At 44.3% G+C, this 15,575-nt stretch overlaps 1 protein-coding gene across 1 annotated transcript; it reads left to right on the top strand.

The window, feature by feature from the left end:
• The first annotated feature begins 93 nt into the window (after positions 1 to 93).
• On the top strand, positions 94 to 1,776 carry PCBP1 (poly(rC) binding protein 1). The gene has a single exon (XM_081254517.1). It carries the CDS (start codon positions 366 to 368, stop codon positions 1,434 to 1,436), a length of 1,071 nt encoding a protein of 356 aa, XP_081110643.1. The 5' UTR covers positions 94 to 365; the 3' UTR covers positions 1,437 to 1,776.
• Positions 1,777 to 15,575: the final 13,799 nt, after the last annotated feature.

Here is a 15,575-nt window from a genome sequence, read left to right as displayed (position 1 = left end):
AAAGGACGGGTCCTCATTTTTTTCAAGGGGTCCTGCGCAGCAAGCACTTCCGGGGTCAGAGGGTACGCGGGGTTGAAAGCGGGCTTCCCGCCCCGCCCAGACCGCCGAGGCTGCCGCCGGAGTCGCCACCGCCGCGCCCTCGCCCACCCGCCCGCCCGCCGCTCCCGGCCCCGCTCGCCCCCTCCGCCGCCGCCACCCGCCCCTGCGACGACGCCGCGGCCTCCCGCCCGCGCCCGCTCGCTCCCGCGGCCCTCGCTCGCCTCGCGCCGGCAGTTTGGGGCCTACACCTCCCCTCCCCCAGCCAGCCACCAAAGACTTGACCACGTAACGAGCCCAACTCCCCCGAACGCCGCCCGCCGCTCGCCATGGATGCCGGTGTGACTGAAAGTGGACTAAATGTGACTCTCACCATTCGGCTGCTTATGCACGGAAAGGAAGTAGGAAGCATCATTGGGAAGAAAGGGGAGTCGGTTAAGAGGATCCGCGAGGAGAGTGGCGCGCGGATCAACATCTCGGAGGGGAATTGCCCGGAGAGAATCATCACTCTGACCGGCCCCACCAATGCCATCTTTAAGGCCTTCGCTATGATCATCGACAAGCTGGAAGAAGATATCAACAGCTCCATGACCAACAGCACGGCGGCCAGCAGGCCCCCGGTCACCCTGAGGCTGGTGGTGCCGGCCACCCAGTGCGGCTCCCTGATTGGGAAAGGCGGGTGTAAGATCAAAGAGATCCGCGAGAGTACGGGGGCCCAGGTCCAGGTGGCGGGGGATATGCTGCCCAACTCCACCGAGCGGGCCATCACCATTGCTGGCGTGCCGCAGTCTGTCACCGAGTGTGTCAAGCAGATCTGCCTGGTCATGCTGGAGACGCTCTCCCAGTCTCCGCAAGGGAGAGTCATGACCATTCCGTACCAGCCCATGCCGGCCAGCTCTCCAGTGATCTGCGCGGGCGGCCAAGATCGGTGCAGCGACGCTGCTGGCTACCCTCACGCCACCCATGACCTGGAGGGACCACCTCTAGATGCCTACTCGATTCAAGGACAACACACCATTTCTCCGCTCGATCTGGCCAAGCTGAACCAGGTGGCAAGACAACAGTCTCACTTTGCCATGATGCACGGCGGGACCGGATTCGCCGGAATTGACTCCAGCTCTCCAGAGGTGAAAGGCTATTGGGCAAGTTTGGATGCATCTACTCAAACTACCCATGAACTCACCATTCCAAATAACTTAATTGGCTGCATAATCGGGCGCCAAGGCGCCAACATTAATGAGATCCGCCAGATGTCCGGGGCCCAGATCAAAATTGCTAACCCAGTGGAAGGCTCTTCTGGTAGGCAGGTTACTATCACTGGTTCTGCTGCCAGTATTAGTCTGGCCCAATATCTAATCAATGCCAGGCTTTCCTCTGAGAAGGGCATGGGGTGCAGCTAGAACAGTGTAGGTTCCCTCATAACCCCTTTCTGCTGTTTTCCCATGATCCAACTGTGTAATTTCTGGTCAGTGATTCCAGGTTTTAAATAATTTGTAAGTGTTCAGTTTCTACACTTTATCATCCGCTAAGAATTTAAAAATCACATTCTCTGTTCAGCTGTTAATGCTGGGATCCATATTTAGTTTTATAAGCTTTTCCCTGTTTTTAGTTTTGGGTTTTTGGGTCATGAGTTTTATTTCTGTTTGTCGATAAGAAATGTAAGAGTGGAATGTTAATAAATTTCAGTTTAGTTCTGTAATGTCAAGAATTTAAAAATTAAAAAATGGATTGGTTAAAAAATGCTTCATATTTGAAAAAGCTGGGAACTACTATCTTAAACTCTTTGTTGGTGCATTTCTTTCTTCCCTTCTAGTGTTAGGCTTTTGTAGGGAGAAGGGTGGGCCCGTCCCTGGTATTTTCTCCAGCCCTTTTCACCTTACTGGTAAGATTCCATTTCCATCCCAACAAAGGAACACGGCAGGCTGGGCCTGCTTTGGGACGTTTGCAGAGACAGTGGGGGGTCGCTTGGAGAGTGACATCCCTCCAGCCAGGTTCCAGAGAGAGGCCTTTGCCCATTTCTCTGGTAGAAAACATAAGGGGTTTCTCAGATGGGAAGAGTATGCCCACTCGGTAGGACCTCTGATGAATGGCAGTGTGTCCTCTAGTCCCACCAGCCCCGCCCTCAATCTCACGTGCAAAACTCTTAGCCAGGAACAAAAAAACGTTCTGAGGTGGGAGGAGCCTGGGGGACCCAGAGAAGAGGTGGGGGAGGGAAGGGCTGGGCGGGGGGGGGGGGTGGAAGGGAGGGGCTGAGGTGGGGGAAGGGAAAGGGGCTGGGTGGGTCTAAGGGCTTGGGAGAGGGTAGCTGCTACAGGGTGGTGGTAGGGTTAGTGGGCTTGGTTGGGCAGCAAGACTGAATGGGGGATGGTAGCAGCGGGGCGCATGTGTCGCGCATGCACCTGTGGCAAGCGGCCTGTCAAGAGGATGTTATTACACCTGCCAAGTGGCTACCCAGAAACAAAGGAGGCCAGCTTCTAATTCTGCTGTGTGCAATGTTTAGAGAAATAGTACCAGGAAATAATTCTGCCTAAATGGGGCAGTCCACACAGGCAGGAATGTAGGCCGATCATTGACAACCGCGTAAGAACGACCTCAGTGTTAAAAAATGCAGATTCCTGGGTCCCACCCCAAATCTAATCAGAACACTGCATTTTCAGCAAAACTCCAAAAGGTCCTTAGATGTGAGTGCCACTGATTCTCTTCACCAGTGGAGTAGGAAGATCTTTCTGTAAAGGCCTAGCAGCCTCATGTCAGCCAGTGGGTCTAGGCTGAAACTGATGAGAGAAGAGAATTTTTCCACCATTAGGCAAAAACACTAGAAACAGCAGATTAGGACAATAGACGATTAGGTGCCAGAGTGTGTTGTTCAAACCAGGCACTGTGGGAGATCACCAACAGCAGAAATTCCTGTGGGCGGGGAGTATTAGCCACCATAACTATTTGTTGAGGTTTCTTCTCCACAGGGCACCTGCTCCTTTTTTTGGAGGTACAGACCTAGTTCCGAGGGTCCCTGGAGGTAAGATTGGTGTCTACCATGTACTTTATACCCACTGCGGAGTCAGGCAGTTAGTTCCTGAAAGGAGCCCAAGTCCTGGAGTTAAAACTGAATTTAAATTTGAATTCTGCCACTGTGGCCTTGGGCAAATTACTAAGTTCTGTATAAAATGGAGGTGTTGAAGTACACATCTGGGCTTGTGAAAGAAAAAACAAAGCGTGTGTAAAACAGAACAGTGCTTATAATACAGTAGACTTCAATATACTTTAGGTTGCAAAAAGCCAAAGGCCCATTACTTCCCCCAATGTCTTCGGGCAGAGAAATACTGAAAGAAAGCAATGTGTACTAAATGATAAGCTGAGAGAAGACAGTTGTCTTGAGGGGCCAGGATAGGCAAGGGAGACACTAGTGAAGACCCAGCAATGGGTTTGATGTCTTCTGGAAATGCTGAGCACAAATCAAGTTTGTGTAGAGCAGGAGGGGATAATTAGGTTGGACCCTCAAACACCACGTCTAATGGTTTGTGAGATACCCTTGAAACTTGCTGGGGGAAGTGGTTCCAATACCCTATATAAAGTAGGCCTCAGGGCTTCCCTGGTGGCACAGTGGTTGAGAGTCCGCCTGCCGATGCAGGGGACACGGGTTCGTGCCCCCGTCCGGGAGGATCCCACCTGCCGCGGAGCGGCTGGGCCTGTGAGCCATGGCCGCTGAGCCTGCGCGTCCGGAGCCTGTGCTCCGCAACGGGAGAGGCCACGACGGTGAGAGGCCCGCGAACCGCAAAAAAAAAAAAAAAAAAAAATAGGCCTCAAATTTTCCTCAAACCCCATCCCCACCCCTTAAAAGGCAAAGCTGGCAATAGTATGTAAAATAATGATTTAGGCCGCAAGGATGGATAGGATAGGATGGGAAGAAGGGCAACTTGGAGAGAATAAAGGCAGGAACAGCAGTTAGAAAACGACCTCAGGTAAGTAGGTTCTAATATTGGTTGGGAAGTGGTATCAATAGAAATGCATATAGAAAGGGACCAATGCAAGAGAGATTGAAACTGCATGAGGAGGAGCAGTGATTTCAGACATGGTGACTGGAGTATTTGCAGGCAGAAATATTCAACAAGTAGCTTGAAATAGGAGACCAGCTCTGAAGGGAAATCAGAGCTACAGGGAGACAGGTAACAAGAGGAGAGGGCTAGAGATTGAGCTTTGGGGTATAAGCTGGGGGGTAAAGGGACCTAGTCAAATTGTTCAGTGTATCTCTAGTGCCTGTCACCATACCTAGCATACAGCAGGGGCTCAATAAGTATTTGTGGAATACATATGGAGGAAGCAGCCAATGAAGAAGGAATAGTCAAAGCAGCAGAAGAAAAACCAGGATAGCACCCTTGAGAGTAGTCAAGGAGGAAAGTTTCAAGGCCAATGGAATGACAATAATGCAGCAATTGTGAGGTTTAACAGGTTTGATTGAACATCTATGTGCAAACATCGATTTGAACTAAAACTGGAAGTTTGGGTACAGTTGGGAGATGTGTAATAGCCCATTGTAGTTAGAGCATGTTACTTGGTAAAGGGAGGGAAGCGGAGGGGGAGGAAGCCACAGAATCATCTGAGGCTAAATTATAAACAGCTTTGAATGCCAAAATAAGGGTTTGAGCTTTGTCTTGAAAGCCAGTCGTCTCCTAACATTTTCTTAAAGTGTACCCCTTCTGTAAAAAGTCTTTAGCATATACCCTTATTACGTGCTCATTTATTTATAAATTACGTATATGTCTATAGTCATATGCTTTTTTATAAACATATACATAATATAAAGCATAATTCTAAATATGTATATTAGAAAACATAAAAAACTTAAATGTTAACAGTTAAGATAAAAACAAACGGAAATCTAATTTCTAATAGTTTTTTTTACTCCCTTTCCTCCCATTCATTTTAGAGATTAAAGGGGATACTGGAGAAGACAATTTCAATGTCATGAGTATCCTTAGGGAGCAGAATTTCAGAAATATGGGGAGAAGCCGGACTGCAGCAGGAGGGGAGGGCTTGGGGGCTGAGGAATGGAGACAGGAGTATAGATGGCTCAAATACGTGGTACAAAGGAGAGAAAGAAATAGGACAGTGACTTGGGGGAGAACTGGGGGAAAGGTTTTTTGTTGTTTTGTTGTTTTTGAAAGGAATCTCACTAAAGGCAGAGTAATAAGGAAGCAATAGAAAGCTAAAAATAAAAGCTACAGGTTTCAGAAGACTGTAAATAGAAGAGGGCATCGGAGCAGTGACTGTCAGTTGCCAGGCCAGTTTGACTACTAGAGTTAAATTCATTTTGTCCCCTCTCTTATGGATACTTGCACTTCAAGACTCCTCCCCTTTCTCTTTGGGGCAGCTTGAGCAGGTCTCATCCTCTTCTGGATGGAGGACTGGAAATGGATGAGCCCCCCCCCCCCAAGTTGCTTGTCATAGCCCTATCATTCCTGCTACCAGCTGTTAGGCCACCGCCACTGCCACAGTCTGGAGGAGACTAAACAGGTTGACAAACACCTGTGGTGTCATAGCCCCTGGAGTTGTCCCCCATATTTAGAAGGCTGGTCTCCCCCCAACCCCCAGTCCCCTCCCTTGCCCCACTCAACAGACACACACACATCACCACCACATGCCCCACCCCAGCCAGCAGTTTGGGCAATGGGTCACCATTCTTGGGTTCACCCGTAGAGCAGTTACTTATTCTCTGTCACCTGTTTGCCAAAGGCTTGAGGTTTGTGAGCTGAATCCACCTCACACAGGTAGATTCAGACACACACACACACACACACACACACACACACACACCCCGCCCCCGGCTACCCCAAGTAGAGAACCACATACGGTCCAGCATCGCTGGGCCTGTCATCTCCTGCGAAAAGGCAGCACCCAGCCAAACATATACATAGGCAGTCACCACCGGAGAAGCTGTCCACTGCCAAGTCCTCTGGCCACCTTGCTTGGTCTGGCCACCTGAGGATTCCAATCTGACCACATCACTCCCCTGCTTAAAGGCCATCAAGTCTCACCTCCACCCATGGTCTACAAAAGGAAATCCAAACTTCTCAGCAGAGTTTCCAGACCCTTCAGGATCTGTTCCCACCAGCCTCACCAGTGCAAAGACTGCTAGGCTCTTGCAGTTCCCCAAAGTCATTCTGTTTGGGCATCCTTGCATTTGGGAAATCATTGTTTCTTCGTAATTCTGACCCTGGCTGTCTTCTTCATTACCTGCCTGGGGTTCTGGGGTTCCCGCTCTTGAGCATCAAAATTCTGCAAGGAAAATTATACTCTGCTGGGTTCTATGTTCAGAGACCTGAGTTCTAGTCCTGGCTCTAAGTGATCGGGGACAAATTGCTCCCCCTTCCCGGGTCGCAGTCCTCCCTCTGAGCTAACCGGGTAAGATAATATCCATGGCTGCTTGGGAAATACTGCCTTCGTGGGCACCCAACCCTGCTTCTGCCTCCTGCCACAGGGCTGACTTTTGACACACAGGCCTTCTGTAAACACTCTAAGAGAGAAAAACGGAAGTTAACAAAAAACTGGCAGCAGCAAGCCCCAGCTTGGCATTTTGGGTAACTATTCAACCAGGGCTTGATTGAGGAGGAAGCAGAGAGGAACTACCAGAGAGGTTTGCTCTGAATATCCCTGAAGGTTCTGTCCGCTTTAGACTTTCTGGGGAAGAGGAGAGGGCAGTAGAGGGAAAGGCAAAGGGGGCATGCCAGAGAAGGTTACATGCGGGCAGGCGGAGATAGGCCGCCAAGCAGACCCAGGCCCCCGCCCCTTCCTTCCCCTGCTCTCAGGCCCTAACAGTGAAGGCCCTGTGAGATGGCTCTGGCTCCCCTGAGTGCCCCCTGGACCCATGTCCACTAAAGTAGGGAGAGGGTAACTATAGCTACCCCCTTCTCCTCCCAGCAGCCAGTTAAGACTCCAGACATCTGCCACGAGGCTCAGTCCACCTTGGTGGGGAGTTGAGGCAACTAACTCTGCTTCAGTGATAGCAAACACATTCCCCAATTAGCCACTCAGGTGGTGGAAGACCCCAAATTGCTTACTCCCTGAGCCATTCGACCGTACCAAGGAGACAGATGAACTTTCTTAAACCTGCCTCCATGTAGATGAAAACCCGTGCCTTCATTTGTTAGTTTACCTCTATTTCAGAAAACATTTTCAGGGCTTGCTCAGTAGCCCTTAAGAGAACCTTCTCCCACTGGCTCCTGACAGGATGTCAGTGAGGTCAGATGTGGTCATTCCCCAGCCTGCAACCTGAGCCACTCAAGCAACATCTCCAGGACTGGCTAACATTTATCAAAAGCTTGCTATGTGCAAAGCACTGTTCCAAGCACTTCAAATGAATTAACTCCTTGAATCCACAGGGCCCTATGAAGTACAGTTATTCTGATGCCACTTTACAGGTGAGAAAACTGAGGCACACTGCAGTGAGGTGACTTGTCTGAGCTTACAGAGCCAGTGGGAGGCAGAGACAGTATTTGAGCATGAGCAATGTAGCTCCCAAGCTGCTTTCTAGCCACCATTCTGGCCTGTCCCACTAGGCCAGAAAAACTGCCCTGGGAGAGCCTAATTGTTTCATTTTGTCTTTAATAACTTTTATTGCCCAATTTTTCAGTTGACACAGCAATACATATTTTTGTAGAACATACATAAATATATAATACATATGAAAATCCATATTGGTACATATTGCTAACTAGAGGTTAACATCCTCTAGTCTTTTGTTTTACATACTACTCTTTTAAAGTAGCATATATAGGGCTTCCCTGGTGGCTCAGTGGTTAAGAATCCGCCTGCCAATGCAGGGGACACGGGTTCAAGCCCGGTCCAGGAAGATCCCACATGCCACGGAGCAACTAAGCCCGTGCGCCACAACTACTGAGCCTGCTCTAGAGCCTGTGAGCCGCAGCTACTGAGCCCGCGAGCCACAGCTACTGAGGCCCGTGCGCCTAGAGCCTGTGCTCCGCAACAAGAGAAACCACCGCAATGAGAAGCCCGCGCACGGCAACAAAGAGTAGCCCCTGCTCACCTCAATTAGAGAAAGCCCGCAGCAGTGAAGACCCAACGCAGCCAAAAAATAAATAAATAAATTTATTTAAAAAGTAAAAATAAAAAATAAAGTAGCATATATATACTACCCTTTTAAAAATGGATATACTCTACACACTAACTTGTATGCTATTTTCCTTTGTATTAAATTGAGATATCATTCGTATACCATAAAATTCACCATTTTAAGGTGTACAGTTTCGTGGGTTTTAGTATATTCACAAGGCTGTGCATTCATCACCACTATCTTATGCCAGACGTTTCACCACCTCAAAAAGAAACCCATACCTGTTACCAGACACTCCTCATTCCTCACACACCCCATCTACCCCATTCCTTGGCAACCAGTAATCTACTTTCTGACTCTATAGATTTGCTTATTCTGGACATTCCATATAAATAGAATTATATAATACGTGACCTTTTGTGTCTAGCTTCTTTCACTTAGCATAATGATTTAAAGGTTCCTCCATGTTGTCACACATATCAATACTTTGCTCCTTTTTATGACTGAATATATTCCACTGTATGGCTATAGTACAAGTTGTTTATCCATTCATCAGTTGATAGACATTTGAGTTGTTTCCACTTTTTGGCTATTATTAATAATGCTGTCATGAACATTCCTGTATAAGTTTTTATGTGGACATAGGTTTTCATTCCTCTTGAGTATATACCTAGGAGTAGAACTGCTGGGTTATGTGGTAAATCTGTTTAACTTTTTGAGGAACTGCCAAATAGCTTTCCATGGGGGCTGCACCATTTTACATTCCCACCAGCAGTGTATGAGGGTTCCAGTTTTTCTACCTTCTTGCTAATGCTTGTTAGTTTCTTTTTTTTTTTTTTTTGGAGTCATCCTAGTGGACATGAAGTGATACCTCATTGTGATTTTGGTTTGGATTTCCCTAATGATTTGCATTTCCTTCACTGAGAATTTTTTCTTGTGCTTATCAGTCATTTGAATATCTTCTATGGAGAAATGTTTATTCGAATACTTTGAGCATTTAAAAAGTTAGGTTATCTTCTTGTTGAGTTGTAAGATATCTTTTTTTTTTTTTTTTTTTGGCTGTGTTGGGTCTTTGTTGCTGTGCGCGGGCTTTTCTCTAGTTGCGGCGAGCGGGGGCTACTCTTCATTGTGGTGCATGGGCTTCTCACTATGGTGGCTTCTCGTTGTGGAGCATGGGCTCTAGGCGCTCGGGCTTCAGTAGTTGGGGCGCACGGGCTTAGCTGCTCTGCGGCATGTGGGATTTTCCCGGATCGAACCCGTGTCCCCTGCATTGGCAGGTGGATTCTTTTTTCTTTTAAATAAATTTATTTATTTATTTATTTTTGGCTGCATTGGGTCTTTGTTGCTGCACGCAGGCTTTCTCTAGTTGCGGTGAGCGGGGGCTACTCTTTGTTGTGGTGCGCGGGCTTCTCATTGTGGTGGCTTCTCTTGTTGCTGAGCACGGGCTCTAGGCGTGCAGGCTTCAGTAGTTGTGGCTCGCAGGCTCTAAGGCACAGGCTCAGTAGTTGCGGCGTTTGGGCTTAGTTGCTCCGCAGCATGTGGGATCTTCCCGGACCGGGGCGCAAACCCATGTCCCCTGCATTGGCAGGCAGATTCTTAACCACTGCGCCACCAGGGAAGTCCCGTAAGAGTTCTTTATATATTCTATATACTAGAAACTTATGTCATAGATGACCACAAATATTTTCTCCCATTTTGTGGGTTGTCTCTTAACTTTCTTGATAGTGTCCTTTGAAGCATAAAAGTTTTAAATTTTGTTTAATTTTTTTTTTTTAGGCCGCACCTCACATGGCTTGTGGGATCTTAGTTCCAGGGCTCGAACCCAGGCCCTAGCAGTGAAAGCTCCGAGTCCTAACCACTGGACCTCCAGGGAATTCCCAAAACGTTTTTAATTTTGATGAAGTCCAGTTTATTTTTTTCTTTGTTGTGCTTTTGGGTGTCATAGCTAAGAAACCATTGCTTAATCTAAGGTCATAAAGAATTATGCTAATGTTTTCTTCTAAGAGTTTTATAGTTCTACCTCTTACACTATAAAACTCTTAAAACATAAGTATAAATCTTCATGACCTTAGATTTAAGCCTTTGATCCATTTTGAACTAATTCTTATTTATGGTCTGAGTAGGGATCCAAATTCATTCTTTTGCGTGTGGATATCCAGTTGTCCCAGCACCACTGGTTGAAAAACTTTTTCATTATAATCCTATATTTTAACTTAATAAACTGTGAATATTTTCCACTGTGATAAATCAATAAATACTATTTTGTAGTAGTATTTTTTATTAGCCATATGTGCTCCATTACACTCATGTAATTTATTTAACTAATCTCCTATTTACAGACATTTAAATTGTTTTTACATTTTACTGTCTTAAATAAAGTGGTGAATATATTAGAAAAATATCTTGAGATACATCTCTGATTATTTTCTTAGGACAAATTATTCAAAAGAGGAAAGGCTGGATTAAAGGGCAGCTTTATTTTCAAGGCTTTAGATGCATACCATCACCTTACTTTAGAGCAGCAGTTCTCAAACTTTTTGGTCTGAGGATCCCTTTACACTCAAAAATTATTGTGTTTCCCAACAGGCTTTTGTTTGTGGGGGTTATTCTATTTGTATTAACTGTCTTAGAAATTAAAACATTAAACATTTATATATTCATTTCAAAATAACTATCATGAACCCATTAAGTGCTAACATAAATGATACTTTTTTTTATTAAAAATAGTATTTTCCACAACATAAAACATTTAATGAGAAAAGTGGCTGTTTGACAGTTGTGCAAACCCTTTTAGTATCTGGTTGGATAGAATATGCTGGAGTCTCATTATCTGTTTCTGCATCAGGCTGGCTGAGATATCACACATCATCTAGCCTCTGGAAAACTGCACTCCACACTAATGAGAGAATGAGAATAAAAAGGGCAAATAACATCTCAGTAATACCATAAAAGTAGTTTTGACCTCTTAGATCCCTAAAGAGTCTCAAGGAGCCCTAGGTGTCCCTGACCACTCTTTGAGAAATGCTGCTCTGTGGAAAGGTTTTACCAAGTATATTCTTGTGACTGTACCCTTTTTCCTGCACCTCCAACAGTGGGCATCATCACTTTTTAAAAAAATTTTATTTATTCTTTTCTTAATTTTTATTTTGTGTGTTAGTTTCAGGTGTACAGCAGAGTGACGCAGTTATGCATATACATGTATCTATTCTTTTTCAAATCCTTTTCCCATTTAGGTTATTACAGAATACTGAGTAGAGTTCCTTGTGCTATACAGTAGGTCCTTGTTAGTTATCTATTTTACATCATTTTTTAAAATATCTTTATTGGAGTATAATTGCTTTACACATTTTTTTTAACATTTGCTAATTTGTTAAGCAAAAAGCAGGCCCTCTTTATGATTTGAATGTGCACTCTGTAATTTCTCATAATGTTGAAACTTTTTTCATGATTTTTGTAATTTATATTTTTCTTTTATAGATTGCCTTTTCATATCCTTTGCATGTTTTCTTCCTGAGATGATCCTCTTCTATCTTAATGATTGTAAGAGCATTCTATATATTTAGGATATTAGCCCTTTGTCATGAAAGTTGGGAGTGTTTTTGATGTGCATGAGTTTTGTTTTGTTTTGTTTTGTTTTATATAGGCAAACTTACCAGTATTTTTCATGGTTTTGTCCTCTCCTTTTGCCCTACCTAAAGTCAAATAAATTATCCTCTAATTTAATTTCCCACCAGCTGTGTGAATGTGCCTGTTTGGCCTAGGAAGGCATCAGGAAGTACCAGATTAGCACTTTTATAGTATTAATAACATCTTCTTATTTTTATTCTATTGATTATGTGGGTATTACACAATGAAAGTGAAATCACATTTGAGCCAGAATGAAGATGACCTTTGGTGTCATCATGCCAGGACATCTCCCACCAAGTGTCCTTGGGGAGAAAATTCCTGCTTACCCAGAACAAGGTGACAGAAGTAAGGTTTATTGTTTGCGTGTCTGATGAGGTGGGTCTCACCTGCTCAGAAGCCTGGAGACTTGTGAGCCTCCTGTTCCTCCCAGGGGAGGAGGTGGCCCATCCGGGTGGGCTCCTGGCCTCATGCCAACGCTGTGGTGCCCAGCAGGGGGCTGTCTCAACGTACCTGAGATGGGGCCAATTTATACCCAAAAATTTAGCAAGGGATTCAGGTCTCCAGAAGTTAAAGCTTTATTAGGGGACAATAGCCAAAGCACTCATGACCCATTTCTTAGGAAGAGCCATTTGAAAATAAGAAAAGGAAACTAGAACTTAACAGTCTGACAGGATATTCTAGCTAACCACAAATTTACAGAATTATAGCTTAGCTACAGAGATCCCCTTTCGCAACTTTTTGCAAATCTCTCCAGTAAATGCTACCTTCTAGAGCTTGACGGCTCTCTGAAAAAGGTAATCAGAAACCATTACAAAGTGGATTTTTGCATCCAAGATGACTAAGCGCAGCGAGCAGGGATTTTCCCAGGATTGTTTCCCATGTTCTTAAGCACACTAGAGACTTTTCTTTGCCAATCTGGCAGGTGAAAACAAATGTCATGGCATTGTGTTAATTTTCATTCCTTAGATTACTGGTGAGTAAAAAAAAAAAAAAAAAATGATACATTTCTCAGCTGTTTGCATTTCTCCTTTGGTGAATTACCTATTAAACACTTTTTTCACCTTTTTCTGTTGGGGTGTTCATATTTTTCTTATTGACTGAGGATCTTATTATATAGTAAAATATTAACACTTCATCATATATACTGCATTTTTTCCCTCAATTTGTCAGTTTCCTTTCAGCTTCTGCTCTGCAGAAGTTCCTAATGACTAAGAAGCTAAATCTATCAATCTTTAACTTTACGGTTTCTGTCTTTAGCGTCACGCTTGGGAAGTCCTCTCCTCACCACAATTATTAAAAAAAAAAATCCTCTTTTTTCTTCTAGTATTTTATGTTTTCATTTTTTACATTTAAATCTAATCCATCTGAAATTTATTTTGGTATATATGGTAGGAAAAGCTAATAATTTTTTCCCCAAAATTGCTGGCTAGTTGTCCCAATGATATTTCTTGAATAATCCAGGAATGACAAATATGTTGCCTGAGTGTAGTCTTCTGTTCCTGGGCCCCTGGAAGACATTTCTAATCAAATGCAGAACTCCTGGCTAAGCTTAGACTAGGCCTCACAGCCCTCCTAGAACTTCAGGCAGCCACCTCCTACTCCTACCTGTGACATTTGGTATCAAGATGAAACTCTACCATTCTCTAGACTAATCCTTCCTCTTCCCCATTGATGTGAGAGGCCTTTATTAGAAAATATTCTTTTCTATTCTAGACTTTCCTTTCTGCCTTATCGATATGGCTGTCTTTTCCTGTGCCCTCTCCACCCTCTTTGGTTATTACTTCTATGCATTAAACGGTAATAATTGGTAGCACAAGTCTTACACCCTTTGCAACACATTCTTGAATATTTTCTCTCATTTAAACTTGTAAGTATATTGAATCAAAGTACCTCCAAAATAAATTAATTAAAACTTAAAATTCATGTTAGATTTTCCAATCTAGATACATAGTATTTCTTTCCATTTTTAAAGCCTTCCTTTATGTTTCTGAATAGTTTTATTCTAAGTCCTACACACTGATTAAGTTTATTCCTAGATATTTTATATTTTTATATTTGTGGTGAGACCTTTTTTCTAATACAATATCTAACTTCTTATTACCAGAGTGAAAGCTTCATGGGAGCAGAGACTACATATCTTTCGTTCATAACTGTAGCCCTACAGCTTAAGAAACAGTGGCTCCACATTGGAGGCTCTATACATTTCTAAGTAAGTGAACATAAAGCTATGCTATTGTCTTAGTGTGTCATTAATTTGTAACAGGCAACCTTGCTGAATTATTGATTAGCTTTGTTTTCCAAGTGATTCTCTGGAATTTTCCACATTTGTGAATATTGATAATTGTTTTCTTTCCAACCTGTATTGTTCTTATTGACTTTTCTTCTAAGACTTATTGAACTGAATAAATCTTTCTATTCAGGTTTCTAGAACAATCCTAAATAATAATGATGGCAGTGGGCACCGTTTTCGTGTTCCTAACTTTTATGGTAATACTTCTAGTGTTTCACTGTTAAGTATGATGACTAGAGTAAAAGCAAATTTGATGGAAAGAATATAATGGGTCCCATTCTGGACGTGTTCAGAGGTGTATTAGTGTGGAGATGTCCAGTAGACAGCTGGACATATAAGAAATCTGGGCTAGGGACTTCCCTAGTGGTGCAGTGGTTAAGAATCTGTCTGCCAATGCAGGGGACACAGGTTTGGTCCCTGATCTGGGAATATCCCACAGGCTGCGGAGCAACTAAACCCGCGCACCGCAACTACTGAGCCCACGTGCCACAACTATGGAAGCCTGCACATTCTAGGGCCCATGCTCTGCAACGAGAGAAGCCACCGCAATGAGAAGCCCACGTACCACAACAAAGAGTAGCCCCTGCTCACCGCAACTAGAGAAAGCCCGCATGCAGCAACAAAGATCCAACGCAGCCAAAAAAAATTAAAAATTAAAAAAAAAAAAAAAAGATATCTGGGTTAGAGGGACTTCCCTGGCCATCCAGTGGTTAAGACTCTGCCCTTCCAATGCAGGGGGCATGGGTTCGATCCCTGGTCAGGGAACTAAGATCCCACATGCTGTGCGGCATGGCCAAAAAATAAATAAAAAGTTAAAAAAAAAAAAAAGAAATCTGGGCTAGAGACAAAGATTTGGGAGTTAACATTGTATAGGTAGGAGCCGAAGCCTTGGGATAGATAAATTCACATAGAGAGAATGTCAAGGATAGAACCGGGGAACACCAATCTCAAGCCTGAGTAGAGGAACGGGAAACCATCAAAGAGATGAAAGAAAATCAGTAAAGGAGTCAGAGGAGACCAAAGATGAATTTCAAGGGAGAGGAGGTGATCAACACAGCCAAAGAGTGAGGAGGGGGGGCTTCCCTGGTAGCGCAGTGGTTGAGAGTCTGCCTGCCGATGCAGGGGACACGGGTTCGTGTCCCGGTCTGGAAAGATCCCACATGCCACGGAGCAACTAAGCCCATGAACCACAACTACTGAGCCCATGTGCCACAACTACTGAGCCTGCCTTCTAGAGCCCTCAAGCCACAACTACTGAGCCCGAGCACCACAACTACTGAAGCCTGCACTCCTAGAGCCTGTGCTCCGCAACAAGAGAAGCCACCGCAATGAGAAGACTGCACACCACAGCAAAGAGTAGCCCCCGCTTGGTGCAACTAGAGAAAGCCCGTGCGCAGCAACGAAGACCCAACGAAGCCAAAAATAAATTTAAAAAAAATTTTAAATTATATATATATGTAATTGAGTCACTTTGCCGAACAGCAGAAATTAGCACATTGTAAATCAACTACACTTCAATAGAATAAAAATTAAAAATAAATATGTATAAATAAA

The sequence above is a fragment of the Mesoplodon bidens genome (assembly GCF_964165515.1).
Source record: "Mesoplodon bidens genome assembly, chromosome: 14".
In the NCBI taxonomy this organism is placed as follows: domain Eukaryota; kingdom Metazoa; phylum Chordata; class Mammalia; order Artiodactyla; family Ziphiidae; genus Mesoplodon; species Mesoplodon bidens.
Note: the sequence above shows the minus strand (reverse complement) of the source record. Positions and strands in the feature narration are given on the sequence as shown.